Source organism: Fistularia commersonii, chromosome 7 (assembly GCF_037954325.1).
Source record: "Fistularia commersonii isolate RoL2024-O1a breed Wild chromosome 7, RoL_Fcom_v1.0, whole genome shotgun sequence".
In the NCBI taxonomy this organism is placed as follows: domain Eukaryota; kingdom Metazoa; phylum Chordata; class Actinopteri; order Syngnathiformes; family Fistulariidae; genus Fistularia; species Fistularia commersonii.
Genome location: NC_141290.1, coordinates 8,167,717 through 8,194,683, shown reverse-complemented (window position 1 = coordinate 8,194,683; position 26,967 = coordinate 8,167,717). Strand labels below are relative to the sequence as shown.

The 26,967-nt window shown below is 52.6% G+C and overlaps 6 protein-coding genes across 21 annotated transcripts; 3 read left to right on the top strand and 3 right to left on the bottom strand.

Moving 5' to 3' along the window:
- Window positions 1–184: 184 nt before the first annotated feature.
- gnb1b (guanine nucleotide binding protein (G protein), beta polypeptide 1b) lies at window positions 185–10,968 on the top strand. Of its 2 annotated transcripts, none has more exons than XM_086149549.1 (11): window positions 185–539; window positions 4,496–4,604; window positions 4,685–4,723; window positions 5,225–5,331; window positions 5,572–5,635; window positions 7,070–7,232; window positions 7,473–7,539; window positions 7,663–7,864; window positions 7,953–8,169; window positions 8,703–8,818; window positions 9,265–10,968. In XM_086149549.1, exons 2-10 carry the CDS (start codon window positions 4,548–4,550, stop codon window positions 8,807–8,809), a joined length of 1,023 nt encoding a protein of 340 aa, XP_086005675.1. In that variant the 5' UTR covers window positions 185–539; window positions 4,496–4,547; the 3' UTR covers window positions 8,810–8,818; window positions 9,265–10,968. The 2 variants fall into 2 exon arrangements, with proteins under 2 accessions (XP_086005675.1, XP_086005676.1); XM_086149550.1 differs by lacking the exon at window positions 185–539 and adding an exon at window positions 1,596–2,037.
- Window positions 10,969–11,952: 984 nt separating this feature from the next.
- tardbpb (TAR DNA binding protein b) lies at window positions 11,953–17,263 on the top strand. 12 transcript variants are annotated; one of them, XM_086149544.1, is made up of 8 exons: window positions 11,955–12,703; window positions 13,534–13,697; window positions 13,791–13,931; window positions 14,096–14,266; window positions 14,931–15,037; window positions 15,134–15,440; window positions 15,869–15,997; window positions 16,644–17,263. In XM_086149544.1, the coding sequence occupies exons 1-6, from the start codon at window positions 12,463–12,465 to the stop codon at window positions 15,420–15,422; spliced, it is 1,113 nt and encodes a 370-aa protein (XP_086005670.1). In that variant the 5' UTR covers window positions 11,955–12,462; the 3' UTR covers window positions 15,423–15,440; window positions 15,869–15,997; window positions 16,644–17,263. The 12 variants fall into 12 exon arrangements, with proteins under 12 accessions (XP_086005672.1, XP_086005670.1, XP_086005671.1 ...); XM_086149546.1 differs by lacking the exon at window positions 16,644–17,263 and having other exon boundaries at window positions 11,953–12,703; window positions 14,099–14,266; window positions 15,869–16,588; XM_086149545.1 differs by having other exon boundaries at window positions 11,964–12,703; window positions 14,099–14,266; window positions 15,134–15,997.
- On the bottom strand, window positions 16,850–18,167 carry cenps (centromere protein S). The gene is made up of 5 exons (XM_086149548.1): window positions 18,059–18,167; window positions 17,867–17,990; window positions 17,501–17,534; window positions 17,357–17,423; window positions 16,850–17,233 (listed from the first exon to the last, which is right to left on the bottom strand). Exons 1-5 carry the CDS (start codon window positions 18,086–18,088, stop codon window positions 17,135–17,137), a joined length of 354 nt encoding a protein of 117 aa, XP_086005674.1. The 5' UTR covers window positions 18,089–18,167; the 3' UTR covers window positions 16,850–17,134.
- A 415-nt stretch (window positions 18,168–18,582) lies between these two features.
- rbp7b (retinol binding protein 7b, cellular) lies at window positions 18,583–19,505 on the bottom strand. Its single transcript, XM_086148811.1, has 4 exons — window positions 19,297–19,505; window positions 18,992–19,170; window positions 18,814–18,915; window positions 18,583–18,722 (listed from the first exon to the last, which is right to left on the bottom strand). Exons 1-4 carry the CDS (start codon window positions 19,367–19,369, stop codon window positions 18,672–18,674), a joined length of 405 nt encoding a protein of 134 aa, XP_086004937.1. The 5' UTR covers window positions 19,370–19,505; the 3' UTR covers window positions 18,583–18,671.
- Window positions 19,506–19,867: 362 nt separating this feature from the next.
- On the top strand, window positions 19,868–22,365 carry LOC147232603 (uncharacterized). Its single transcript, XM_086149534.1, has 6 exons — window positions 19,868–19,941; window positions 20,018–20,080; window positions 20,157–20,236; window positions 20,326–20,456; window positions 20,532–20,598; window positions 20,669–22,365. The coding sequence occupies exons 1-6, from the start codon at window positions 19,868–19,870 to the stop codon at window positions 20,767–20,769; spliced, it is 516 nt and encodes a 171-aa protein (XP_086005660.1). The 3' UTR covers window positions 20,770–22,365.
- h6pd (hexose-6-phosphate dehydrogenase (glucose 1-dehydrogenase)) lies at window positions 20,990–26,953 on the bottom strand. 4 transcript variants are annotated; one of them, XM_086149531.1, is made up of 6 exons: window positions 26,508–26,952; window positions 25,034–25,175; window positions 23,637–24,303; window positions 23,432–23,549; window positions 23,069–23,338; window positions 20,990–22,999 (listed from the first exon to the last, which is right to left on the bottom strand). In XM_086149531.1, the coding sequence occupies exons 3-6, from the start codon at window positions 24,276–24,278 to the stop codon at window positions 21,654–21,656; spliced, it is 2,376 nt and encodes a 791-aa protein (XP_086005657.1). In that variant the 5' UTR covers window positions 24,279–24,303; window positions 25,034–25,175; window positions 26,508–26,952; the 3' UTR covers window positions 20,990–21,653. The 4 variants fall into 4 exon arrangements, with proteins under 4 accessions (XP_086005657.1, XP_086005659.1, XP_086005658.1 ...); XM_086149533.1 differs by lacking the exon at window positions 25,034–25,175 and having other exon boundaries at window positions 26,508–26,953; XM_086149532.1 differs by lacking the exon at window positions 26,508–26,952 and having other exon boundaries at window positions 25,034–25,417.
- Between the last annotated feature and the right edge of the window lie 14 nt (window positions 26,954–26,967).

Genomic DNA, 26,967 nt, shown 5'->3' with positions numbered 1-26,967 from the left:
ATGTTCCACTTGACAGAGTGCAGTTTGGGGGTTGATAAAGTACTCTCCGAATACTTTTCATGCTTCGTGGTACCGGACCGGGTTTACACTTAGACTTCCAATCCGTCCTGGTTGAACGGCACCGGGCCGGTGGTCGTGTCGGAGGCCGGCAGGGTCGCCTCCCAGTGCCGGCGTGGGGTTTCCCACCGCGGACTGCAGGGTTACCGCGCCCATCCAGGCGTTCGATGGCCGCCACGAAGCGTTTGTAGGGAAGGGCTGATGCGGCGCTCGGCCAAAGGCACACCACGGGCTGTCTCGGTAAAAACGGCACCGTGATTCGGACACATCCGCCGCCGCCGCGTCTTCCGGGGCCGTGCATCGCGTCCGGAGCGGTGGGTGTGATTCCCCCTCCCTCCTCCCCCGCCGAAGCTGCGCTCCGCTCCTCGGAACACCGACCCTAGCCGGAGAGCTACTGACACAGCTAGCGCCGCGCTGCTGGCCGCTTCGGACCGGAGTTCCAGTCAATGCCCGAACGCCAAAATAGCCGCAAATTGAAGCAGGTAAGGGGGAACACCGCGGCGGGGGCGCCGCGCCCAGTCTTCCGCTGGCTGCCGGAGCCTTTGGCCGGTCGCGGCGGCGGAGCGGAACCGCCCGGGGGTGGGGTAGCAGTGGCGGCAGCTAGCCTCCCGCTCCGCTGCTAGCTTAGGGCGCGCTGGCTGCTTCTTGCCAGACAAGGAAGTCGGTCAGCGGACGGTCGTCGGTTCGTGTCCGCGCGGACCAGTCACTCTTTTCGGCCGTAAGTGGCCTTCCGGCCGCTCTCAGGCCGGCTACTTCGGGTAATTCGTCAATTAATCTCGGCCAACTTCTGCCTATGTGAGCCGAGGCTCTCGGCTGGCGGCGGAGCGCCGCTGTGTCTTCGGTGGCCCGTCGGAGGCACTCCTCGGCCTGGGGGCTGGGGTTTGGACCCGGAAAACGTTTATGGGCTCACCGGTACCGAGCTGGCCCGGTGGACCGGATGGGGGGGTCTGAAGTTCAGTAACGAAGTGACAGGGGTGCTTTGTTGTCGCCGAAGCCTGAAAATGTCCCCGGGTCGATGCTGCCGGACTGGGCTGGGCTGAACAATGCCCGTCCCGTAAACATCCTCGTCATGTGGCCCCGGCGGCGGCCGGCTCCGGAGCCGACGGCCGGTGAGACAATCTCGGGAGTGTTGTAGAAAAACATCCAGTTTGTGGACACAAGCTGCTGCAGCCTTCACCCCCTCCCCACCCCCACCTCCGCCCCGTCGGCGGTAGCCCGGCGGATGAGTTAGCTTTCTGCGGCGGGCCGGCCGCGGCGGTGCGCCGCTTTCCGCCGGGCTCGGCCGCGGTCGGTGCCCGGTCCCGCCGGTCGGGGCCGAACGACGCCCTGTTCCGCGGCCGGCGGGCGAGGCTCCCCCGTCGCCGAAGAGCGACGTGTCGTGTAAAGTAGTATCGTCGCCCGCCCGGTCCCGCGGGCCTCCCCCGCCCGACCTTGTGGTGTCTGGGGCTGGATTTGAGTGGTTTGCACGGGATTGGCGTCAAAGCCCGATTCGGCCTCCGCTGGCCGCGGACGCCTTTAACGGGATTGTCGCCGCAGTTAAGTGGATTTGCGGCGGCTACCGGACTCGAGTGCGACGGGTTCCAGCTAACCCGAACCAGCGCCCCGCCCAGGCCGCGGAGGCACCGCTGTGAGCTCTGCCCTGTGCCTCGGACCCGCGGAGCCGGACGGCTCGCTCCCCGCCGGTGGCCAAGGGAAGGTGACCGGGTCGCCGCCGCCCCGCGGCCGCAGGCCCGCAGCCGCAGCCTGCTAGCGAGGCTAACCCGCGGACGGCCGCCTGCAAGATGGCGTTCGGCTGCATCTCCTCAGATTTCCATCAGTGCAAGTCATAGTGGCCGTCATTGCACGGCCGTCCTGCGAGGGCCGGAGGTCACAGTTCGGAACCGGGCCGACACCGACGCCGAGCCGGTTGGTTCACAGGCCAGGAAGCAGCGATTCAGACCTGGGCAAATCTCTGTATTGCACACAGCCCTTGAGCAAACTGTGAGTGTAGCACAAACAGCTAGAGCAAACCACACACAGCACTCTGCTGGGCTTTAGCACTGCTGTGTAATAATAATAATAGTTATAATTATGTGTGTAATAATAATGAATGTATTTCAAATCTTTGTTATTAATAATAATAATTATTCTGCTGCTGCCGTTTACTCTGCCAATAGTCACCCGGATCATCTGTCCCCGGAGTTGGGGCAGTGGGGAATAGACCTGCAGACCTGTGTGATCAGAGACAATCCGGCCACTTGGTCTAAGCATGTTGTATTTAAAAGAATTAAGATTAAACTCATCCTTTTATGAATGAAAACATATTTCTAATGCCCGCCGTGGCTCTTCCAGCTGTTTATGTTAACGGACGCGGATAGGATTAGCAACTCATTGACGGGGGATTTCAGCTTTTAGGATTACGGCCCAGCAGAGCGATAGTGCTGGTTATGGCTTTCTTTTTTTTTTCAGTGATCCAGTTTTAGACCGGCAAAACATAACACACCGGTCCGCGGAGCGCTGGCAGCTCGGCGGGCCGCCGCTGTACAGCTGACCCGGTTTCTACAAACCTGAAGTGGAAATCTCACCGCCGCTTGACTCGGGAGCCAGGCGAGCACTGACTGACCCGAGAGCAGCCACTGAGCTACAACTTCAGGCTGTTTACCAGTACTCATTGATTATCATGCAGTCAGCTGACCCAGATCAGGCGCTTGGAAAGGAGAAGTGATGAGGGAGAGGAACTCCACGTCTGCAAGCATCCATACAGCTCAATGGAAAATACTGGCTAACTGAATATTTAGTGTCTTCTGTGAAGGCTCACGTCCAGGTTTCAGGGCTGGTCGTGAGGGAGCCTCAGCCAGAACCACAGAGGCGCGTTCTGACCTGAGCAGATGTCCCAAGAACTTGGAGATGACTAGTTTCGATGGGTGATACTCCCTTTTTACTGAACTCTTTATTAGAATTGCTTCTAATACAGTTATGTTTCTCACTCATGGATTGACATGGCGTCAGAGGTCAATGAATAGGGCAATGTACTGATAAAACGTGGCTGCTGAAACGCAGATGATAGTAATTAAAAGGGATTGTCCAATATTTATTGTATTAATGTATATTGTCCACAACCTTCCTGAAGGCTGCAGTTCCAGACCTGCCTGCCATTCAGCACGATTTAACTGATTGGTGTCATGTAAAATAATGATTGAATGAAATATATATACGTCCGAGTTGTTTGTGGGCGTTGGTTGTCGTTTGAGTGAACTATATAAAGACTGCCTTTCATAACATGTTTATGAAGGGACTGATGAGCATAAGAGGGGACTTGCATTGGAAAGGGTTAGCCAGTCGGAGTGCCAGCAGGATCACCTGGCCAGGTGGCATTAGAATCTGGTCTGGACTGGAACCTGACAGATGAGGCTCGTCCAAATGGCACATCACTCTCCAACTTTGTACCCTAATTGTACCTCAGCTGAGCTGTAGAGGTGTCTCCTGACATTGTCGTGTGGACGTCTGAGATGTTTCGGGTGTTCAGAAGAGCTCTCAGATGCCTAATGGTGTTTTTAACCCTTTCACACCAGACTGTGAATGGTCTAGTTTGGAATCCCAACTCCACACCTGCTGCCTCTCAGGTGGGGGTTTGCTTCTCCACAGTCCCACAGGATGGATCAGCACTTTTGTTTTAGATCGAACACACTTTCTCTCCGTGATGATGTGATGGACACGGCTGATGAGAATGTTCTCCTCTTCCAAAGAGGACTGATGTAGTTTTCGATCAGAGACTGGATTCGAAGTTCTCGGTCAGAGACTGGATTTGAAAAGTCTTCACCATCACTGACCTTATCAGAGACAGGATTGTATGCCTTCATCATCCTGTTGTCTTAGCGTTTGCTTGCTGGATCTCCAAAGATTTCTTGGAATAAGGAGTGAAGAAATGCACCTTTCCAATCTGCATTTACGTTTCAGTAGAAGACTGGACTTTTCCGTATGAAATTCTCTTTGAGTAGCTCATCCTCAGGGTGGGTGGTCCTCCTCTGCCCAGATGTCTCTGCTGTTTGACTGGGGTTCAGGATGTGTTTGTTTAGTGTGAATGGGGTTTGGGGCTCTTCATGTGTGTAAGTGGCTTACTGATCACTTGGCTGGCCCGGTACGTGTCCTGGGATTGGGATTGGGGTCATCGGGATAATGACTGCTTTTCGGATCAGTGGGAAGTCACGCCTTAACAGGATTTGTCCTGCAATCCAAATTGTGTGCGAGGATTACATCGGTGACATTGAGGTGTGAAAGCAAGGTTGAACCCTGAACTGTGAGCGGAGTGTGTCCCGGAGACTGGCGAGGTGCAGGGTCTGCCTGGAGGTGTCCACGTCGGGCCTCCTCCTGGCAGAGATGTCTCTGAAGAGCCTCTTTGCTGGCTCGTGATCTTAAATCATTTAAGATGCTGAGCTAATGCCGTGTCTTTTGCCTCCAGATCAACAAGTGCCCCAATCGCTGGAGAGAAGCACCCGAAGAAGTAGAGTAAGATGAGTGAACTGGACCAGTTACGCCAAGAGGCAGAGCAGCTGAAGAACCAGATCAAAGTGAGTGAGGCACCAACAGCAGTCGGCCGTCGGAGCCTTCCAGAAGATCTCAGTGTTTGACGGGTTTCTGTCCTTTGCAGGATGCCAGGAAAGCATGTGCTGATGCCACGCTATCACAGGTAACGTCCACCCTTCCTGCGCTACTCCAGGTCCAAGTGCCAGGTCACCGTTCAGTCTTTCCTCTCTGAAACGTTGCTTGAGATGCTTCTCCGTGTTAGATTTAGCTTAGCTGGGGTCTGCTCATAGGTAAGGGTTCTCCCCAAGGGGTCTGCTCGTAGGTGGGCAGCTTTGACATGCAGGTAGCACCAGTTTCAGGTAGGGTGCATTGAGGTTCTTCTCACTCAGACGGTCTTCAGACGTGCCGTCTCCGGCGATCTGTGAACAGGAGACGGCACGTCTGGTTATCATCATCTGAGAAGCTCTGAAGGGACGTGTTGCATGAGAACCTTTACAGAAGACTCTTCAAAGAAAGGGACAAATGAAAGCTGTGGAAGTTCTCAGCCCGGAGTGAGGAGCAGCTCAGGCCCAGTCTTAGACACGTATCACGGGTGGCCTGCCGCACCTTCTCGTCATCCAGGTCATGGTTACTAGAATCGAGCAGAGCCTCACATGTGTTGCAGATCACAGCTAACATCGACCCCGTTGGACGAATCCAGATGCGTACAAGACGAACGCTGCGGGGTCATTTGGCCAAGATCTACGCCATGCACTGGGGAACAGACTCCAGGTAAGGTCCTCCTCTTCTCCTGGCCGAGGGAACATGTCCAGTACACGATCTAGCTTTTCCGCCTTTTGTGAGAACTCCTCAAGGCGGATGGTTTGATGAGGGAGGAGACGACGTTCGTAGACATTGAACGGGTTGTTTTGTTATTTTCCATACAAGATGTTTTCAATGGGTGAGAAAACTGTCCTGAGGGCCTGAAGGCTCCCCATCCTGGAGTGAAACCATCTTGCTCTGTGTCTGTAGGCTCCTGGTCAGTGCCTCTCAAGATGGCAAACTCATCATCTGGGACAGCTACACCACAAACAAGGTGAGTACTGCTGTTAGAGGAGCTGCATGGCAGAGCGGTGAGATTAGCTTCACCCAAATGGTGCTGGGCTCACAGAAGGTCCACGTCTGAGACGCCAAGAGGACCTCACCCTGATTCAGAGATGAAGCTCTCTGTAAAAAAAAAAAACACTGCCTTCAGTTGAGGGGAAATGCTAATATTAGCTCAGTAAACATCTAGGGTGCCAGGAACATCCATCCACCCGTCCATCCATGGCGTTAGCCCTGTCCTGAGGCCGCAGGCCTTGTGCACACAGGTGACGCCGTGTTACGAATCCGTCACCAGGTGTTGGTGGTTTGCTCAGGAAAAGAGGCAGGACCTGGTGGAGCAGCTGGGGGGGGGGGCTTTGGCTCATGTAGCTCAGGAGAAGGTCTGGTTCTGCTCTGTAACATCTGAGCAGTTCCTCAGTCTGGATCTCATTGTGAATCCATATTTTTAGAACGTGTCTCCATACCTCTTCATCTCAGTCAGATTTGTGAAGCAGGTGAAGGTTCAGATCGTGATGAGCTGCCTCAAATGAAGTCCTGGTCCTGGAAGACAGAGGTCCATGCGTCAGTGACGAGGAGGCTCTGCCTGCCACCACCAGTGTGACCCTCCACTTCTCCTCCAGGCAGGAGCTCCTTCTTTTCAGCCTCTCTTCAGTGTCCTCTGAGCAATGTGTGTTGAGGTGAACACACCTCGCAGAGCCGGGGAACCTTCTCCCAGACCTCCAGCCCTGGAGTGTGAGGTTCAGTCTCCATTACATCTCACATCTTTGATTAAACCCGTCTGAGTCTCAGGAGGACTGAGAGTAAAATTAGAAGAGACTCCTCCCTTCTGAGGAGGTTTTAAAAAAAGACCTGCTTAGAGCGAGCTTTGATCCTGTCTGCTCCTCAGGGTTTGAAGCTTGGAGGGTAAATATAGCTCTCTGCTTCACTCAGGACCTCCTCATGTTCAGACCAGGGTCTGAGAAGCGCTAAGATCCCGAAGATGCTCATCGACAGCGTGGCGGCATGAACAAAGGGATCCTGGCACTTAGCTCGTAGTTGGCTTCTGCTGCTCTGGTCTGATCCTGCTGCAGGTCCCACCTAATCCCACCATTAGGTCCCTGGTGCATCCCTCTGCTGTCCAGGTGTCAGGCGGCTCAGCTAAGCTGAGCTCCACAGACGTTATCCTCAAACCATTACCTTGTCTGATGCGTGAAGATGGTGGAAAAGTGGTGTGAACGTGACTCGGTCACTCAAGTCACTCTCCTGAACATCTGTGCGGTGTTCTCCTGCACATCAGCATGATGCTCTGTTGTTGAGGGGAGAACAGAAGGTATTGGGACTTTGTTTCTCTGCCGATGGCTGACGAGAAGATGTTTAACCTCATCGTGCCGAGCCACAGCTCCGCTCTGAGCGCGGCAGAAAATATCTGTCTTCTGCTTGCTTCCAGGTCCATGCCATTCCACTGCGCTCTTCCTGGGTCATGACGTGCGCCTACGCACCTTCAGGAAACTACGTGGCTTGTGGTGGGTTGGACAACATCTGCTCCATTTACAACCTGAAGACTCGTGAGGGGAACGTGCGTGTGAGCCGCGAGCTCGCCGGACACACAGGTGAGGGTTCCCCCCAGAAGATCGAGGGCAGCCATCGTCATTGTTTTAACGATAACACCATCTGTGTACATCTCCACTTGCACCGTCTGTCTACACCGGCATCTACACCCAGACCTGCAGTGTCCACCTCCACCTGATGCTCCTCTGATTCACATCCAAATGAAGTCCTCTGGAGAAAAGTCAGTTTTCTGTAGACCACATTGTGCACAGCTTATGTGTGTGTGTGTGTGTGTTTTACAGGATACCTGTCCTGCTGTCGTTTCCTTGACGACAACCAGATTGTCACAAGTTCTGGAGATACGACCTGGTAAGTGGAGCTGGTGGCATCTGTTTGAGGGTCGCGTGTGGCTGAGTGCTCTGTGGTCCTGCTGATGTTCTGAGCTGCTGGATGGAGGCTGAAGGTGTGTGTGTGTGTGTGTGATCTTTTCAGTGCACTGTGGGACATAGAGACAGGCCAGCAGACCACCACCTTTGCCGGCCACACGGGAGACGTGATGAGCCTGTCTCTGGCCCCGGACTCGCGGTTATTCGTCTCTGGAGCCTGCGACGCCTCCGCCAAACTCTGGGACGTCCGGGAGGGCATGTGCAGACAGACCTTCACCGGCCACGAGTCCGACATCAATGCCATCTGTGTAGGTTGACGTTTTGAAGCATCCGCCGCGTGATGGTGTGCGTTCCCTCTCCGCGGGCTGACAGCGTCCTCCTCCTCCTCCTCCTCAGTTCTTCCCCAACGGCAACGCCTTTGCCACGGGCTCGGACGACGCCACCTGCAGGCTGTTCGACCTGCGTGCCGATCAGGAGTTAATGATCTACTCGCACGACAACATCATCTGCGGCATCACTTCGGTGGCGTTCTCCAAGAGCGGCCGCCTGCTGCTGGCCGGATACGACGACTTCAATTGCAACGTGTGGGACACGCTAAAGGCCGACCGAGCCGGTTCGTACGCGCACTCTTCCTCCTACATGACGCTGTAGTCTGATCCGGGGATTCGGGCTATGCTGGCCGCAGAGCCCAAGCTGCAGGACCTCAGATCTGAGCTTCTCTGCTCCGATGTGGTCACACACCCCTGGGGAGGTTTCCCCCTCTGCGTGCAGGCCGATCCTTAGACGTCAGGCTGTGGACTGCTTGGGGTGGAGTTAAATCCATCTCCTCGAGCCGATGGCTGAAATCAAGGCATTGCGTTAGAAAAGAAGTCCTCGTGGGGAAGGTAAAGGTCCTGATTCCTCCAAAGCAGTTCCCGCTCCGTTACCAGGGAAACTGTCAGGTGTCTGCAAACCGCAACCCGTTCTTAAATTCTTATCCTTCTGTTCCCGAACCTAAGCGCAGCTGCAGTACTAGAAAATGCCCAGCTATCTCCAGGGGGTTTGTCGTCGGCCGCTGGATCCCGAGCCAGCCGAGCTGAGACCAGATCTTCTGGCCGACTGCTCGGAGCTATGCGGGGTCACTCACTGGCATGGTGTGTTTTCCAGGTGTGTTGGCCGGACATGACAACCGCGTCAGCTGCCTGGGCGTTACCGACGACGGCATGGCCGTGGCAACAGGGTCCTGGGACAGTTTTCTGAAGATCTGGAATTGAAGCCTGAAGGTTAATTTTGTTTTTTTTCTTCTAATTCACATTCGCCAGACAACCTCTGGACAGGATCCGCTGTGACCAGTCAGGCCTTGTCATTAGTCCGTGGAGGTCCGCCTCTGGACCCACGTGATGTTGGGCAGCGAGCTTGAGGCTTCGGGCAAGTTGAAGTGGCCTTTAAGTCTCGGCTGTGCTAGATCTCAGGGGTTATCGTTGGGCTGCGGCCTATTGATAACCCACCTGTGCGGGTGGGGCCGTCACACCAAGGAACTTCAAGAATTTGTGTTCTTGAGTTTGAGGTCAGCCTCAAAGGCTAAACGAATGTGTCTCAGGTCAGAGCCCACGGCTAATGCGGTTTTCCCGGGAGGCCGGTCACAAGGTTCCTCTCCAGGCGGGTTGACATGTACCTATAGATTTCTGTTCCCCCTAAATGTGTTTTAAATCTGATCTCCGTTTCCCAGATGTTCTTTTAACTCCAAAGTCGACTGGAAGACCATTACAACTTCAGAATGTTCACAGCATCTTCTTCAACACTGTTTAAACTGACTTGGACACCACAAACGAAGGGAACCCAATGCCTTTCCTATACAAAGAAGAGCACAATTGTTTATCACCTAATTCAGAAAGGATCTCCTGTGGTATCAAATCAGAAACTTGTGCATTCCTTCTTGGACCATTTTATGTTACCTTGAAAGAAAATGACAACACTATCATCCCATTCAAATGTGTGCGTCTCGAAAGCAAACGTTGGAGTGTAATTGTACAAATTATTTAACTTTTTCCTTTTTTTTTTTTTTTTTTTTTTTTTTAAAGAATTCTCTTCTGATGGTTTGTTCTTTTTGATGGCTTTCCTCTGGTCATATTCCTTTAGTGGTTTTAGATTTATTTGAATTACAGCTTGTCTTTCTAATCCAGTTAAACCATATACTGTATGCCAGGTGAGAGAAAGCGCGCAGAAGTAAAAGCTTGGATCATATTACACGAGCAGCTTTCAAAATGTCCATGACGTATTTATATACTAGCTGTTTTTGTTTCATCACAGCCTTTTGCACATGAAGAAGCTTTGCCTCTCAACTAATACTATGTTAACTAACCAAGCACAGGCTCTAAGTTATGAATGCTCATTCCAGTACAAACGGACTTCTTACGAGTCACTTGTCCAGTTAACCCCCTCCATTCCTGTATATGCCTTTGACTTTGGGTGGGCGCGGGTGGCGTAGCAAGGTAAGTGCTGAGGTAACGGGGCATGGCTGGATTTTACGATTCGGGGGGAGGGGGGGGCGTCGTGTTTAGTATCCACTCAGAGTGAAACACCTCACCTGACTAGGTAGACACTTCCTTTGCTTGGGACTGCATTTGCAACTCTGTGAATGAAATGTACAAATCAATGTCTGAAAATAATGGTCTGTTTTAAGTTAAGACATTTATTTTTGTCTGTCACGGGTTAATTTAGATGTGCATGCTGTAGACTTGCTTTCAATGGTGCAAAAATCCTGGATTTCTTTTTTCTTTTGGTTCCTGAAAAAGGAGAGCAACCTATCGATTGAACTTAATAGAAGCCAATTTTTTGGCTCAGAGTGCAGACAAATGCTGGTAAGGCTATGCACCGCGAACAGCGACCACGGAGAGACTTACTATCCACGGCATACGTGTAAAATACGCTTACCGGTTCTATCGATGCCAATTTTTTGTCATCTTTTTTAAAAAATTACAATCTTAAAAGTCTCCTGGACGAGTCCTTTCTCTCCTTCCCACCTTCACTCAATGGAACAAAGACATCCTCACTCTGTCCACGCTAAAACTTTTGTACATTTTTTTCTTGGTCTTAAATTGAAAGTCGGAGCATCTGAATGACATTTCACTGTATACAGAAGCACTTTTTGTTAACGTTGTGACATATTTTCACTTTTCTTTTCTCTGCAATGATGTACAATAAATGTGATGTATTTGTGTGTGGCCACAAGTGAAAATGCAATTCAACTGAGATGGATTCCCTTTTCTCTTTCAATTAATATTCTAGAGCTCTGCACCCTTATGTAGCTTTTCACTTTTTGTATTTCATTTCAGTCTGTTGGTGTTCCACGGTGAGCTGGATGCAAGATAGATACTGTACTAAATTGTACTGTTATTGATTGAAAAATGTAATAAAAAAAAGCCGTTTGAGATTTCTTGTCTAGTGTGTAGTCAATCCGAAGCTGTCCATTTACAGCACAAACACGCACTCGCTCGTATCTGACTGTCCATTTCAGTTGTTTCTTTTCCCTCAGTATTTCCTTTCCTACATGTCGTAAGCCTCTGGTTTGTTGGTCCTGGGCCCAATGGTGGCAACCAGATCTGCAGGTCATTGTGGATGCTTTTCTTTGCCATCGCTGGGGGCTTTGGACAGGGATGGCCTGGAATGACAGCCCAGAGATATAACAAGGTGCAGCTAAGACTGACCCGAGTTCTCCGGTGAGTCTTCGCTGTCCTCAGGTACAGATGTCTCTTTCTGCAGGTGCATCAACTGCATTTATTTATAGCGTTTATCTTGTCTAACATTTCAGGACTGAATGTACGGTGAATGCCACCATGCATAATATAATGGAAATTTTAGTTGATTTTTGTACGTTTAACGAGGTGAAGGATTGCTAATTTCACTTTACAAGCTGTATTTTCTTTGACCCATGATCATTGGCCAATGAAGAGGGCAATTAGATATCTGAGGGAAACCCGGTTGTTTTTGTTTTGTTTTTTCGATAGCGTATCTCTCGATAATTCGATGAGCAGCGTCTGACTTTAAATTTAGGAATCTGAATGCCATCGTCCCGAAAATCAATTCTGGAATGGACAGAGTAGCAGCCATCGCCTGATAACAACCAGCTCAGCGCCGCCGCCATGTTGGCTACTCTTTGTGACCAACGTAGATGGCTCAGGCACCGGAAGTCGCACTGGTCGTACCAAGTCAGGCTAACTGTTCGCTGCACGGGACTGAATTCAAAACAGTCACATGAACCGCTGATGAGGGAGATCTAACATAAATCGATTGCACGGATGGATTTAATTGATTTAAAAATCGATATTGAAGCACACACTTTGGAAGTTTTAAGATAGCTGGTAATGTTAGGGAGAAGCGATGGGTGCATTTAACACCGTAAAATGAGCCCGTCCGAGCGGATGACGTGTTTCCGGCTTCGTTTAGATAATGTCACGGCAGGCCTTACATGGCGGTTTCTCTGTTCGCCTCGTGGAAAAGGAATTACTCTCAACGTTGTCTTGAGTTCGCGTCCGAAAACAACAGCGCTCGGTTGAATCCGCAAAGCCGACGCTGTGAGCCGGTGTTTTATTTCTGAATAAACGGCTCTGCGAACCCTTTCCGGAGGGAACGGCGGTGGTCACTGGTCATCGCCTGGTGTTGACACGGACTCCCGTCCCAACGAACAAAGGAGCTCCGCGGCCGACGCGCCGCCGTCTGCGCCAGCCATTTGAATCTTGTAAATACGGACATCTAAGCTCGTTTTCCCTTGACCCTTCCTTTTTTTAAATTCAATTTTAGTTTAAAACCTCACTCGTGTCATTTACGCGCAGTTAGCTCGGCAGGACCGGGTTCGATAGCAACATTAGCCGCTACTGTACGCAAGCGTCGAGCTAACCGCACGCATCCGCTTCCCGCCGGAGCGAAGATGGCCGAAGTTTACATCCGGGTGGCGGAGGAGGAGAACGAGGAACCGATGGAGATCCCGTCCGAGGACGACGGCACGGTGTTGCTGTCCACCGTGGCGGCGCAGTTCCCCGGAGCCTGCGGCCTGCGCTTCCGGAGCCCCGTGTCCCAGTGCATGCGAGGTGTCCGCCTGGTGGAAGGCGTCCTGCACGCACCGGAGACCGGATGGGGAAACGTGGTGTACGTGGTGAACTACCCCAAAGGTAGGTTCACTCCCCGGCCGGTGCTTCCTGCTGAGCCCCAGAGGGGTGTCCTCTGGGGGCTGAGCAGCCGGACAGACTGGGCATCTGGTTGACTACCATACCTCAACTCCTGATGACTGACCAGTGGGTATCTCCTCATGCGAGTAGAAGACCACTCAAACTTGTAATTTATCCTTTATTAATCCCTGGGGAAAAATTCGTCCTCTGCGGTTAACCCATCATGGATGAACCATGAACAGTAGGCTGTGGTCCACCAGCGCCAGAGGAGCAGTTAGGGGTTCAGTGTCTTGCTGAACAACACTTTGACACACTAAGAGGAGCTGGGAATCGAGATAGGAATGTCAGGTTACAAAGACATTTGCCATGCCTCCTGTGTCACGCGGCCCCCTCCAAAATTCAATTATCCCTAGCAGAAACTAGGATCATTCCTTTTAAATATGGATATCTCAGGTAAACTCTTTGCTTTTGTCCTGATGGAACATCAAGGCTGTCAGCTAGCTGAACTTTGACTCTCCAGCAGGAAATGTGGCAACTGACCATCTTAGCAGTGTTTGGACCTGATCTCCGTTCTGATTCCAATGCTATAGAACCTTAATTATGATTGACCTTCTCAATCAGGACATAGTTATATCTGAAGTGTATATTCTGTTACGCTGTAAGCCATGATGGTTTTGTCAGTTCCATCGGAAATACAAAACACTAACTCCCAGTAAGGACCGATGAAGGTGCGCGGTGGTGTCACACACACTCAGTTCGTCCTTACAGACCAGCTGAGGTGTCTGCAGGTGTTCAGATGTTCTGCCACTGACTCTGGGTTTCATTTCACCTAGACAACAAGAGGAAGATGGATGAGATCGATGCCTCCTCTGCTGTGAAGATGAAGAGGGGAGATATGAAGACATCTGACCTGATAGTACTGGGCCTGCCTTGGAAAACAACCGAGCAGGACCTGAAGGACTACTTCAGCACTTTTGGAGAAGTCATCATGGTTCAGGTAAAAGTGACCTCGACCAGGTCATTGAAAAATGAAAAGAATAGCAGGAGATGACCTTTGACCTTAAGGTCGGGATGGTTCCTTGTCCCGCAGGTCAAACGAGACGCCAAGACCGGAAACTCCAAGGGTTTTGGCTTTGTGAGGTTCACAGAGTATGAGGCTCAGGAGAAGGTCATCTCCCAGCGCCACATGATTGATGGGCGGTGGTGTGATTGCAAGCTCCCTAACTCGAAGGTGAATATGGTAATGTCCAAGCGTAAATATATATATGTAAATAGATTTATATATATATATATATATCAGTACTCACGTGCAAGGGGACATATGGAGAATCATTTTGGTTGGTTTTTCTGTTGTTGGTTTTGACGCGGGTTAATCGGCGCTTCTTTTGGCAACAGCAGGGTCCGGACGAGCCTCTGAGGAGCCGGAAGGTGTTTGTAGGTCGCTGTACAGAAGACATGACCACTGATGACCTCCGGCAGTTCTTCATGCAGTACGGGGAAGTCACAGATGTCTTCATTCCTAAGCCATTCCGTGCTTTTGCCTTTGTCACATTTGCAGACGATCAGGTATGGAACGAAACAAGCCAATGCACTCTTCGCTAAGTCCTGTCCCCCTTAGTTAGCATACATAGTTGTCGGCTACCAGAACCGTAGGGTAAGAGCCAGGGCCGCCAGACCGTCAGATATTCTGTCTGAACTCAGACTACACCTTGTTCCTCTCCAGGAACAAGGCCTGATCTCAGTCGAGCATCGGTGCAGCTCCAATATTAAATCCTTCCGTGAGGCTCAGGCAGGTGATTCAGGGAGAGCGCAGTCCAGTTTTTCTGCTCAGAAAAACACAATCGAATTAAAATGTGGACGGAACTCAGTGTGTTGGAAAGAATCCCGTGGTTGGTAAAGGGAGTGAGCCATGGTCAGCTCTGAACCTCCCAGTTCAAACCCCTGCCCGCTGCAGATGCCGATTCACATCACACTGGACCAATGCCACCCTGTGGAAAACGTCTGTTTGACAGATAGGTGGTTGGCTTAGAACCCCACCCCGTGAACGGCGGCCTGCGGTTGCCGACTCACTCCGTCCTGCACCCGTGCTTGGGAAACCTACGGAATCCGAGCTCTGGTCGTTTTTTTTTTCTTCCCGGAGCGGGGTGGCGCAGGGGGGGCTGAGCGAAGGGTGGATTATGCCGTCGGCGGTCGGTGTTCTTGGTTCTAACGCCCGTGTTCCTCCTCACAGGTGGCCCAGTCCCTCTGCGGAGAGGACCTGATAATCAAAGGCGTCAGCGTGCACATCTCTAACGCTGAGCCCAAACACGGCAATAGGCAGTTTGACCGCACGGCAAGGTTTGGGAATGGGTTCGGAGCTCAAGCATTCGGTGGCAGCCGTAGCGGCTTGGGGAGCAGCACTAACAGCAGTCTGGCTAATTTTGGTTCTTTCAGCCTGAACCCTGCCATGATGGCTGCAGCTCAGGCGGCTCTGCAGAGTAGTTGGGGTATGATGGGGATGCTGGCTAGCCAGCAGCAGACCTCCACCTCAGGCAGCGCTTCCAGTGGGACGAGCTCCAGTAGAGACCAGAGTCAGTCCTTCGGTACGGGAAACAGCAACTACGGCACCAGCTCCGCCAGTCTGGGTTGGGGGACGGGGTCCAACTCCACCACCAGTGGTAGTGGGTTCAGCTCAGGTTTTGGGTCCAGTATGGAGTCAAAGTCGTCTGGGTGGGGTATGTAAGCGCAGAGCTCGGATGGGGTAAGTATTGTGAGAAGGATGAGTCTTTTCCAAGTTAACTTCTGCTGTCAGTGCGTATCTGAAACCTTTTTGTGGAAGATGTTTTGTACATTTGGCGAAAAAAAAAAAAAGAAAAAGAAAAAAAACGCTAAAGATTTGATTTAGGAATTGTTGAAGTGAAATTGTTTACCAGGACGTCTGGCTAAGTGCTCTCTCTGATGTCCCATCTGTTTGTATCCATTTCAACTGGATTCTCTAATGCATGTATTGTGAAACGTGATGAATCATTTGAAAATGCATGAATGTCCGCGGCTCACCGGCTGTATCGTCCACTCTAAAAGGCAATCGTGCATTGGGAAGAATCTGGTTGAAACCTTCTTATGTTTTAAGTGCAACTTTATTTGCAGTCCAGTTGTGTGGAAAAGCCTTCATTGAGATCTCTTCTGCAGTTGACCTCTCTTCCGTTTTCCTGTGAGGAAGCTCCTCTTTGGCAGCGTTCTCGGTATCATTCTCCCTCCTCTCACCTGTAAATGCTATGCCATCAAAGAACGGCTTCGCTCGGCATGTTCTGAGAGACGGTGGGTGTTTTCACTTTTATCCACTTAGTACTTGGAGAGAACGGCGCCACTGGCGTTTTTGCGGACTGAGTGCGGTTGAGGATGGCTTGTGGCGAGCAGTGGAGGATGAGTGAGCGAACGGAGAGGCGCGTGGAACCGACTGCTTGTGCGGTGAAAGAGCCCAATGACTGCTTTCTGAGTGTGTGAGTGAAGCTGCAGATGCTCCGAGCGCCTCCCTAACATGGACATCCTTTCATTCATTCTTCAAGATTTGTTCTCCTTTTTGTTTTTTTTTTTTAATTTTTTTTTTTTTATCTTTACCTTTGCAAGGATTTCCTTCCTCTGACTCGGTGTGTGCGGAACCATGAAATGTAGTGGAGTGTTGTGACTGTACTTCTCTTCTGTGACCTGGATGCCGTATGGTGTGTGCTTTCGTGTTACTGAACTGATCTGTATGTGCTGAAGACTCGGGGACGTGAGTGTTGGTGTGAACGTGGAGTGGTGTGTCCGAGGGCTCCCCGTAGCTGTCGATGTCTGTGAGGTGTTCTGGAAAACATGTCAAATGAAGGGAGTTCTCTAATAAAGTTCATTTGAATAGATGCTTAGTTTAAACTGCTGGAGTCACTTTGTGGAACCAAGAACCATCTAATTCCATTCACATATCTAGGGGTTCTCCTTGGGTTCCGCTGGTCGAGGTCTCCATTTGAACCCACGACGAAGTCGGTTCTGAAGAACGAAGACGGAAGTCCCGCCGCTTTGTGTGTGGCCTCAGACACAGGGTAGTACCTGCTCTGTTTCCCGCCGCTCCAGTCCATCTCCTTCCACTTGATTTCTCCATGCACTTTGAAGGCCCGGGGAGGTTCCGACGGGGGCGGGGGGCAGTAGATGATTCCCACTCGGTGGGCGGGGCGCCTCCGTCCGTCAGAAGATACCCGCTTCGGCGCCGCCGGGTGTCCACGCGGCCGACGCCCGGGGAGTTTGAAGTTTAGGACAGTGGAAGCTCACACTGGGGTCGATGCTCTTTATTTGGACCTTCATCCACCCACCCAAAGACCTCAGACAAGACGTTTCCCCCAGGAGAGCAGGAACTTTGGAAGTTGGCATCACAAGCGTGTAACGTGACAAGTCAGTGGCGGCGGCGAGCAGCAGGCCTGGCTCTCACTCTCTGCTCTCCTCAGTGTCTTTGCTCTTCTTCCTCCTCTTCACCTCCTGCTGCTCCTGGTTGAGCTCCTCACTCTTGTTATGGATGTAGATTGACTGGAAAGAATAAACCGATGTTCACCACCACCTTCTGTCTGCTGTCCTCTTTCCCCTCAGTCCAGAAGTAGGTGTTTCACTAACTCCTATCGTCTTCAGAACTCCTGACGGAGATGGACTCACCAGCGGCGTGCTGCGGCGAGCCACGAGTTTCACATCTTCTGTGTTCACGGAGCTTCTCTTGGCGTGCCTGAAACCCAGAAGGAAGAAAAAATGTAGAGAACAGAAGTTCTGCCCCTCGCTCATCGTCACCTAAGGAGGTCTCACCTGGCAAAGGCCTCCAGGTCTCTGGCAAACACCTCTGTAAGCAAACAAACAGTCCAGATTGAAGAAACTTCCATGTGTTCAGCCAACCTTCAGACCTGCACCAACAGCTGGGCTTCTTGTTCATGTTGGGGTTCGACCTGAGATCCACTGGATCTGAGGTGACCCCGGACCTGAGGTTCACCTGACCTGAGAACTACTGGATCTGAGGTCCACCTGATCTAAGAACTTCTGGATCTGAGTTCCACCGGATCTGGGACGGCACTGAACCAGAGGTCCAGTGTCTCCAAGCGGCCAGCAGACCAAGTCACTTAAAACCTCCGAAGTAAACCTGAAGTAACCTCCAGCTGTCACAGGCCGCCGACCTACCGCACTGCCTGAAGGTGGTCTCGGTGATCGCCGCCACGGCCTGGAGGCTGAAGGCCCTGCGGTGCTCCTCGGTTGCTCTCCGGCACAGCAGGTCCACGGACGCGTGGACGGCCGCCCGCAGCCTCTGCGTGGGGAGGCGGGGGGACGTTAGAGAACCGCGGCGATGCTCGCCTAGACCACCGGGCGGCTTACCTGCTGAGCCTCGTCCTCCGTGGCAGACATCCTGAAGCTCTTCAGACGCCGCGGACACGAAGAGTCGCGGCAAAACTTGAAGCGAAACAAAGAGTTCCGTCAAAGCCGCGGAGGAACGACTTTACACAGCGCCCCCTGCGGCCGGGAGGGGAACTGCAAGCGACCCGCAACCAGATCCCCCGCCACCCTCTTGTGGTCAGGCAGGGGATCTGCAGGTAAACGTCTTCTCGCTGCCGTAACCTGGACATGATCGGTCCTGCAGGATGTTTTGCGCTGTCTAGTGGGTTCCCCAGCACCGGAGAAGGAACAGATAATGTAGGCATTCAAGAGAAAATGGTGTTCTCCGAAGAACATGCATTGTTTGCAGAAGATCAGCGAGTATTCTTCCGAAGACCCGGAGTGGCCCCTGGGACAGGTGGTGAAGAAAAACACAAACCAAACAGGTCCAGTTTCTAGAGGACTAGATCCTGGACTGAAGCAGGAGAACCCCGGCCCGGATGAGACAGAAACTTCAGACACATTTCATCTCCAAAGATGTAGATCTTTAATTGACTTTATTAGTTTGTTTGGAGAAGATCTCATTCATCTCATTTGAACGTAAATGTGAGGATCATCACACACGTTTGTAGACCTGCTTGCAGACTTGGTCTTCACAGGTGAGTTCCTACAAGGAGATGAACACAGGTTTAGGAACCTTCTAAAGATCAGCAGATGTAGAAACCAGAGGATGGGTCTGTGCTGGTCCAGAGCCTCACCAGATGAAGCTGGTCTCCTTGGAGCCAGTGGACCCAACCCCGGTTCTTCTTCTCCCCCCTCTGCACGCAGAGCAGCTTGTCACCCTCCCAGGTCACCACCGACTGATGAAGAACAAACACCTTCATGAACGACGCCGGCCGGGAAAGGCGAGACCGGAGCTTCTCCGGGTGTCCTCACCTGGCAGGTGCGGTTGTCCATGCCCTTGGTCACCTCCTGGAACTCCTCCCCGATCCTGAAGGAGCACTCCAAGCTCCTGAAGGTGCTGAGGGTTCGGATTATGAAAAGATCTCCCTCCTGTTTGACGACCTTCTGGGGCTTCAGCCTGGCGGCCAGCTTACGAGTGGCAAAATCAATGCCTGGGGGAGAGAGGGGGGGGGGGTCTACATCAACTTCCCTCTTTAGTTCCTCAACTCCTCACCTTCTCACCTCTCCACCCTGTTCTCCATTATAGTCCTGACAAAGGTGTGTGAAGGAGGACTCACCCAGGGCTGTCATGTAGCCCTCAAAGTTCTCACTGCTGACAAAGTCCCAGGTTCCACTGAGGTCCACAGGCATCTTGGATGTTCTGGAGCGTCCCTGACTGTGCGGGCGTGCGGAGGCGAGCGGTGGATGTGGACGGGTCTGGAGACGGTGGGTGGAGCACAGGTTTGTGAGGCAGAGGTTTGTGAGGCAGAGGTTTGTGAGGCAGAGGCTTGTGGAGCAAAGGTGAGGATCTGCAGAGAAGGACGGAGTTTCTCGCTAACAGAAGGAAACTGCTCTTCCTGCCCGGAGGAGGATGGAGGCGTCACCTTCTCTGAGAAGTGGAGGCCACATGGAGGAAGTGCAGATGAGGACATACAAGAACATGGAAATGTTCATTTTGAAATGACTGGGCCCGCGGCCTCCGTGACTCCCTGTCTGCCTGTCAACCCCCCCACCCCCCTTTTTGGCACAATGGGAGGGTGTCATGTTCAGAGTCCTGGGTCCTCCTGCTGGAGGTCTGTTTAGCGGCGCAGCACGCTGAGCTGAAGGACTCCTTCTTCCACCGGAGCAGCTTCACGCTGTCATAAGTCCATGTTCTTCTACCTACTGGTCTTCATGGCCTTCCAGGGCAGCAGGAGGATCCCCAGGAGCCGCAGGCTGAAGTTGTGAGTCTCCTGAAGGACGGGTATTTGAGTCAGATTGTGTTCTCCTCCGTCACCTGGTGTTCCCTTTGGTTTGCAGTCAAATCGTGAACGCCGTCTTCACGGTGGTTCTTCTGCTTCCCCAGATCTACGTTCTGAGCAGGTGAGCAGGTCGGAGGGGACCGCAGTGTTAGAAGGCGGGGGGAGGGGGGTTAAAGTGGCTTCTCCTGGGTTCGCAGGCCTCAGAGCTGGAGATTCTGCCAGCAGCCTCTGCTTGGAAACCTGGCGGCTGCCGTCGCCTTGTCCTTCATTGCTTCAGGTGCCCCCCACTGCTCCAGAACATCCATGAAGCACAGTTCAGAAGACCCCCCTCTCCCGTCTCTGAAGGTCCTCTGTTGGACCCTGCAGGTTTCTCGGTGCTCTTCACCATGATGGACCCGATCCCACAGGGCCTGTGGACCTCCTACCACCTTTTTGGACTGGTCTCCTTCGGACACGGGCTCTGCACCGCCGCCATGACCCTGAGCGCTGTCGCCTGTGTGAGAACCTCATCCTGGTCCTTCAGCTGGAGGTTTGAGAACTTGAACCACCACAGTCATTGATTGTGTTTCCAGGCGGAGACCACGCCTGAGCTGTTCTACACCTCTGCTCTCCTGACTGCCACCTCCATCCTGAGCGCAGGTGTGGACCTTTCGTCCGCACCTCCACAGGCGGGTCTTCATAGGAGTAACACTCGTTGGTCTCCTTGCAGGATTCCTCGCAGTCCTGGGAGGCCTCTGGTGCTCCAGCAGGCTGCAGAGGCAGACGGGAGACCGGCCGTCGCACCAGGAAACACAATCTCCATCGCATTAAGACTTCATGAAGGTTCCACGTGGGCTGGTAACCTCACACCCGGAGGACGTGACTCGGCCCGTCCCTTCTCCTCGCTCACTTTAACAAAGACAGCGGTTCTGCTGGATCTCACTGGGAAGTCCTCGCAGGAACTTCCCAGTACAAGTATAGAAAGAGTCACGATGTGCGAGTATTACAGGAGATACTGTGAGGATTTCATAGGAAACAAAAAGGAAACAACTTCTCATCCAAATCATCTTTTATTTTGGCACGCAGACCCTCAGGGTCAACAGAGGAGCAGGCAGGTGCCGAAGGCGTCCCTGCATCAGCCAATGGGAACGGAGGATGCTGCGTTCAGGGCGGGTCCTCCACGGGAAGGAGAACCGCGATGTTACAGCTATCATAGTTTGCAGCTGGAATGTGGAGAACATCACCGAAGGTCTGACCGGAGGTGGATCAGACAATGTTCACCGTAAAAAACAGAATTTCATTAATCAGTACCCGATTATTGATCTCCACCGGAGAGCCGGTGGAAGGAACCCCCTCACATCCTGGTGCTCCGTGATCCAGTCAATGTTCCTCAGAAAAGAGGCCTTCACCATTACACATGTAACCCCAGAGTTTACAAAGTCAGTAAAAATAAAGTAGAAGATCTGGACCAAGGAGAGCTCAGCAGTGCTTTGGACTTTTCCTTCTTTAACCTGAAATAAAAATATAGGTCTTCTCGCCTCGTATAGAAACATCTGCAAGTGCAGCACCCGATAACCCAGAACCGGCCGACGGATCAGGAGGCTTCACCTTCCGCTGCCTGAATCTGCCGCCCCAAGTCATCGGTTCTCATGAGGTTCGTGGGTTCTCGGTTCTCCCTGGTCTGACGGCGGCGGGTCCCGGTCCTGGGTCAGAAACTAACCCAGCAGAGCGTCGTAGTCGATGTACCAGGCCAGCCGTCCGCCGGCGGGCCGAACCCCGGTGACCGGCCACTTGTTGGGATCGTCCTTGACGCGGCTCAGCTGGGTGACCAGCTCGTGTTTCCCTTTGCCCATCACCAGGACGCTGACTCTGAGGGCGCGGTTGATAGCCGAGAAGGTCAGACTGAGGCGACGGTGAGGCTTGACGGGGCTCTCGGTGAGCACCACCAGGTTCTCCCCGTGCCCGTCCGGCTTCCCCCCGGGGAACAGGGAGGCCGTGTGGCCGTCGTAGCCGACTCCCAGCAGAACATAGTGGAACCGCGAGTCGTTGACCCACTTGTTGATGTCGTTCTGGTAGAGCAGAGCCGCCCCGTCCTCCTCCACGCACAGACGCTGCTGGAGCTGCACCGGCATCGGGTGGATGTTGTAGTAGGGAAGGCGTACGTGCTGCAGCAGGTGGTCGTGAAGGCTGCGGAAGTTGGACTCCAGGTCGGCGGGCGGCACGCAGCGCTCGTCCACCATCCACACGTGGGTGTTCCTCCAGGGGAAGGAGAAGTGGTGCAGGGCTAACCTGTTGAAGAGAGCCAGGGGTGTAGCTCCGCCTGAGAGGGCGAGATGGAAAACTCCGCCCTCGAGCACCGCCGCCTCAGCGGCCTCCTGGATGTCGGTGGCCAGCTTCTCCACCAGCTCCTCCGCCCAGGCACACACCATCTCAGCGCTGCGATATTTATCCCGTGTTCCTTGAAAATTGGTCGCCGAGGCGACGCCTGCTTGGTCGGGGCTGATGATCACCACCTCGCTGCTGAAGCTGATCTCCTTCCCTTTCAGACGGAGGTCCAGCAGGTCGCCGGTGTCGCCCCCCCCGGGGTAGATGCGCGGGAAGGAGTAGGCCAGGCTGCTGAGCAGGGGAGTCCACAGGGCCCAGGAGGCCAGCAGGACTTCGGTGCTGATGAAACTATTTCTTCTTCCGACAAAAATTTGAGAGATGAGCTCCGAATAAGCTTCTCCGTTCTGGATGGGTGTCTGAACGTGGTAGTCTGACAGCGGTAAACCCAGAACGGCGACCTGTGAAGGTTCGGTCATCTCCTTCCACTCGCCCCCGACCAGAACCGGCCGGAAGAGGTTCTTGCTCACGAGGACAGCGGGCTGCCGGAGGTCGCCGTGGCCAAGGTGGAACACGATCTGTTTGGGCTTGCAGTGAACGCTGCCCGTCTTCTCCAGACAGAAAACATCATTCTTGAAAAGGACGCGAGCGTATCCCTCCCGTTCATCTAACATCTTCCCTGAGATCAACAGGATGGGCACGCCGTCGTACCGGGCGTCATCCATGTGCGCCAGCACCGCTGAAACACAAACGGCAAGTTAGCGGGACACTTCGGCTGGTCAAAGTCCGAAACGGAGAGAACCCTCACCTGCGAAGGTGGGCGTCGCACTGAAGTGGTCTCGGCTTTTGTTCAGCTCCTGCTGAACCTCTGCTCTGTAGGCCTGGTACTGGCCCATCACCGCCTGGCTCTTCCCTAAAGGCAGCAATGAGCGGAGGATCTGCAGCTTGTTCTGGAGAACTTCTTCACTGCTGCTCAGGTTCTTGGGCAGCCTCATGGTCAGCAGAGTCATGACCTCCGTCAGGTGGTTCTGTAGCATATCTCTGATCACCCCGTACTGGTCGTAGAAGGACAGGCGACCTTAAAGGGCCAAATCACAGAGACATCATGAAGACAAACGGTCCTTGGGATGATGGGCAGTTGAAGGGCAGTTGAGGTCCACGTTCCGCTCACCTTTTACTGCCAGAGTCTCTTTGGCGACGATCTCGATTCTCTCGATGTGGTGCTTGTTCCAGATGGGATCCAGAAACTTCTGGTTTCTCATCCTGAACGGTAGAATCCCTGAAACCACCTTCAAAAAGACAAGAGAACATGACATGAAACCACGCACGTCAGGACGAGGGTTCCAGTTACGCTGCACATCGTCGCATTCCCTCACCGGCTTCCCCAGGTAGTGGTCAATTCGGAACATCTCCTCCTCCTTCAAGGAGAGGTCCAGCTGGGATGAGAGCACTTGAGCGCTGTGGAGGTCGTGTCCGAAAGGTTTCTCCAGCACCACCCGGAGCCAGGCCCCGCCACCGGGTCTGCAGCTGCCATTGATTTTACTAGCGATGTCTGCGTACGTGAACGCGGGCACCGAGAGGTAGAACAGCCTCCCGGCTTCCTTCATCCCTTCCTCTCGGAGCTGGTTGTCAATGTGGTCGGCCAGATCTTTGTAGTCCTCTGGGGCCTTCAGTTGACGGTACTCCGAGAGCCTCAGGAACTGCTCCCTGAGCAGCGCGCATCTCTCCGGAGACAGATCCTCGGAGCAGGACACGGCCTTGAGGATCTCAAAGAGTACCGGCGTGGCCTCTGCTGCAGGAGACAGCCCACCGGCATAGAAGGAGAAGGTGTTCCCGCCGCCGACATGCTTAGCATATAAGTCAAAGAAACCCTGCCAAAGGTACTTTCGAGCCAAGTCGCCGGTTCCTCCTATGATCACCACGGACACGTGGCTTGCTCTCGGCCCGTGGGCGCCATCCTCCCCGAGTCCTCCGCCGGGCCACAAGGCCACCATCAGCAGCAGCAGGGTCACCGACATCCTGCGGTCCAAAAACGTTTGAGCCCTGGGAGAGGAGAAGACCAGATGAGGGTCTGGCTTCCACCAGCAGGAGGTGGACACACAACTCGTCACATCGTTCACGTATAGAATTCTGTTACTTTGTGAAAAGTCAGCAGCCAGGCTAATGGCTAACTGCTAACCACTGAAACAAAAAAAAAACATCAGCAGCAGGCAGTCAGTCAGTCAGTCAGGCAGGCGGACTCTGACTTCATGCAGGGTTCAGCCAGACAGGTGACGGCCCACAGAGCGAGGAGAACATCTCAACCCACCGTGGAACTGGTGTCTAGTTGGCTGAACCACCTGGCATGAGGTCCGACCTCCTGGTTTCTCCTCTGCTTTGTCTTCATTCTCATTAAATAAACATTGATAGGAGGCAAACACTTGTCCTCCGCCCTCCTGGAACAAATGACACTTTGAACCAGATGAGACGAATCTCTTGTCGGTAGTTCCAGGTCCAGGTCCAGGTCCGCAGACCAACCGAAACCTGCGTCAACTGCAAAGGAGCAACTTTTCTCCCTCGTTCAGCAGGCCCCTCCACAGAAAATCACCGATAACCACAGCAGATCTAACCTTCCCTTCCACGGAGTCTCATCCATTGTTTCTCCCGCCTCCAGATGGTTTGGAGCTTCGGCAGATAGAAGAACAAAGAACAGGTCCTCTCGTCGAATCCGATCTAAAACCCAAACTCGGGCACGGTCCGAGAACCACAAGTCCTGAGATGGACCGGAACCTACCCGGGGTCGGAGATGGTCCTCAGCTGTGCTGGCCGGAGGTGCGGAGCGGAGCGGAGGATCTGGATCACTGGGGCAGAGCGGAGCGGCGACGTAGACTTTGCACTTTGCTTTGGGGCTTCCAGCCTCGGCTACAATCGTCCCGCTGTTGATCGAGTTCGGAAAAAAACAGGCCACTTATTGATGGAGCTCCGTGAGGCAAGATGGGAATTTCCGCGGTGGAAATCAGAAAAAACCACTAGAAGGTTCAACACCCTGGGGTTTCCATCCTCATCGATCCCATGACCTTCAGAGAATCTCCGGTAGCGCTTTATTTAAGTCCGATGCCAGGAGAAACATCTAACCTGACAGAAAAGACAGACACCTAAAGAGGCAGTCCTGCCTTCATCTTCTCTGGAAGAACCCAAGTGGGTCATGGAGTAGATCCAGAACCATCAAGGTTCGGTCTGAACCCAAACAGACCCCTGGACAGGAGTCTTCAAAGTTCATGACAAACACACCGCCCTTTGAACCACCAGGATCTGTGTTTGCACAGTGACAAATCACACAGCAGGAACTAGCTGGTGGCTCCAGGGTTTATCCTGAGCAGGAGGCACAACCAGCAGGACCAGCAGGACCAGCAGTTTGACCCCCAACCCTCTCAGGAAGTACACGTCTCCAGTCCAATCTGGATTCCAGTCATCACCTCTTGCATCATTGTGGTATTTTGTGCCCGCTGAGGTTACAGCTCATGCTAATCTTTGGCTCCAGGCCTCCTCAGATGAACAGGTGATAAGATCAACCGTTAAACGTCGGTCTAAACCCCCAAACACATGACGCCCCGGGCCTCAACCCTCAACCAGCGGAGAAGATCAGCCATTACGCAACAATCTGGAGAAGGTCTGCCTCTCCTCCACCCCTCCCTCACACCGATCCCTGTCCAGCAGGACCAGCAGACAACCTTCTACTGAGGTCCTGGTCCTGTCAGGGTTCAGTCTCATAAGCAGACCATCAGGCCTGCTCCCGTTCTCATTACTCATTAACTAACACAAACACACACACACACACACACAATGCAGAGCCCTACAAGGCTGTTACTTCACTACTGACATCCATAAACAGGATGGACAACGTTTTGAGTGTGTATGTGTGGTATGTGCAGTGCTTACCAGATGAAACCATTTGAAAGACATACATACATACATACACACATATATACATATAAACATACATACATACATACATACATATATACATACACACATATATACATATAAACATACATACATACATATATACATACACACATATATACATACATATAAACATACATACATACATATATACATACACACATACATACATACATATATACATACATGCATACATACATACATACATATATACAAACATACACACATACATATATATATATATATATATATATATATACGCACACGCACACACACACACACCTGTGGAAACAGAGATCACATACCTTGACAGTGGAGTCCAGTTAGGATCTCAATCTTCATCTTCTTAAGAGGTTTACTAAGTTCAAACGTGTGTGTGTGTGTGTGTGTGTGTGACTGCTGGCCTTGGAGCTTCAGGTGGAGTTGCAGGTGTTTGTGTACCTGAGCAAGAACAACCCGGAAGTCCTCCCACCTCCAGGCTGAGGAGGCCGCACCTGTCGCGGGCTGCTTCCGGTGGAGCGTCAGCTGCTCACCGGCCAATGAGCTGACCGGATTGCCGGTGACGTCACCGCGACTCGCGACCGCTCGTTCTCGTTCATGTCTGATTGCTTAGTAGTATTACTAGTAATAGCAGTACTCGCAGATGTACTTCTACTAGTAGTAGTTGTTGTAGTAGTTCTATTAGTAATGGTGAGTAGTTGTGCCTCCCGTTCTCTTACCGGAAGAGGGAAGAGAACCGTCTCCACCTGCTAACGTCTGCCGTCA

Coding starts and splice junctions, on each gene's coding strand:
- gnb1b (XM_086149549.1), top strand. CDS start 4,548: ATGAGTGAACTGGACCAGTTACGCCAAGAGGCAGAGCAGCTGAAGAAC. Junction 4,724..5,224: donor CTGATGCCACGCTATCACAG/GTAACGTCCACC, acceptor CATGTGTTGCAG/ATCACAGCTAACATCGACCC. Junction 5,636..7,069: donor ACAGCTACACCACAAACAAG/GTGAGTACTGCT, acceptor GCTTGCTTCCAG/GTCCATGCCATTCCACTGCG.
- tardbpb (XM_086149536.1), top strand. CDS start 12,463: ATGGCCGAAGTTTACATCCGGGTGGCGGAGGAGGAGAACGAGGAACCG. Junction 13,698..13,790: donor GAGAAGTCATCATGGTTCAG/GTAAAAGTGACC, acceptor CTTGTCCCGCAG/GTCAAACGAGACGCCAAGAC. Junction 13,941..14,095: donor CTAACTCGAAGGTGAATATG/GTAATGTCCAAG, acceptor TTTTGGCAACAG/CAGGGTCCGGACGAGCCTCT.
- cenps (XM_086149548.1), bottom strand. CDS start 18,088: ATGTCTGCCACGGAGGACGAGGCTCAGCAG. Junction 17,991..18,058: donor CGGAGGACGAGGCTCAGCAG/GTAAGCCGCCCG, acceptor CTCCCCACGCAG/AGGCTGCGGGCGGCCGTCCA. Junction 17,424..17,500: donor GACCTGGAGGCCTTTGCCAG/GTGAGACCTCCT, acceptor TCTGGGTTTCAG/GCACGCCAAGAGAAGCTCCG.
- rbp7b (XM_086148811.1), bottom strand. CDS start 19,369: ATGCCTGTGGACCTCAGTGGAACCTGGGACTTTGTCAGCAGTGAGAAC. Junction 18,916..18,991: donor TGGACAACCGCACCTGCCAG/GTGAGGACACCC, acceptor GTTCTTCATCAG/TCGGTGGTGACCTGGGAGGG. Junction 18,723..18,813: donor AAGGAGACCAGCTTCATCTG/GTGAGGCTCTGG, acceptor ATCTCCTTGTAG/GAACTCACCTGTGAAGACCA.
- LOC147232603 (XM_086149534.1), top strand. CDS start 19,868: ATGTTCTTCTACCTACTGGTCTTCATGGCCTTCCAGGGCAGCAGGAGG. Junction 19,942..20,017: donor AGGAGCCGCAGGCTGAAGTT/GTGAGTCTCCTG, acceptor TTTGGTTTGCAG/TCAAATCGTGAACGCCGTCT. Junction 20,237..20,325: donor CTTGTCCTTCATTGCTTCAG/GTGCCCCCCACT, acceptor TGGACCCTGCAG/GTTTCTCGGTGCTCTTCACC.
- h6pd (XM_086149530.1), bottom strand. CDS start 24,895: ATGGATGAGACTCCGTGGAAGGGAAG. Junction 23,339..23,431: donor AGAGACTCTGGCAGTAAAAG/GTGAGCGGAACG, acceptor TGGCCCTTTAAG/GTCGCCTGTCCTTCTACGAC. Junction 23,000..23,068: donor TGCGACGCCCACCTTCGCAG/GTGAGGGTTCTC, acceptor TTTGTGTTTCAG/CGGTGCTGGCGCACATGGAT.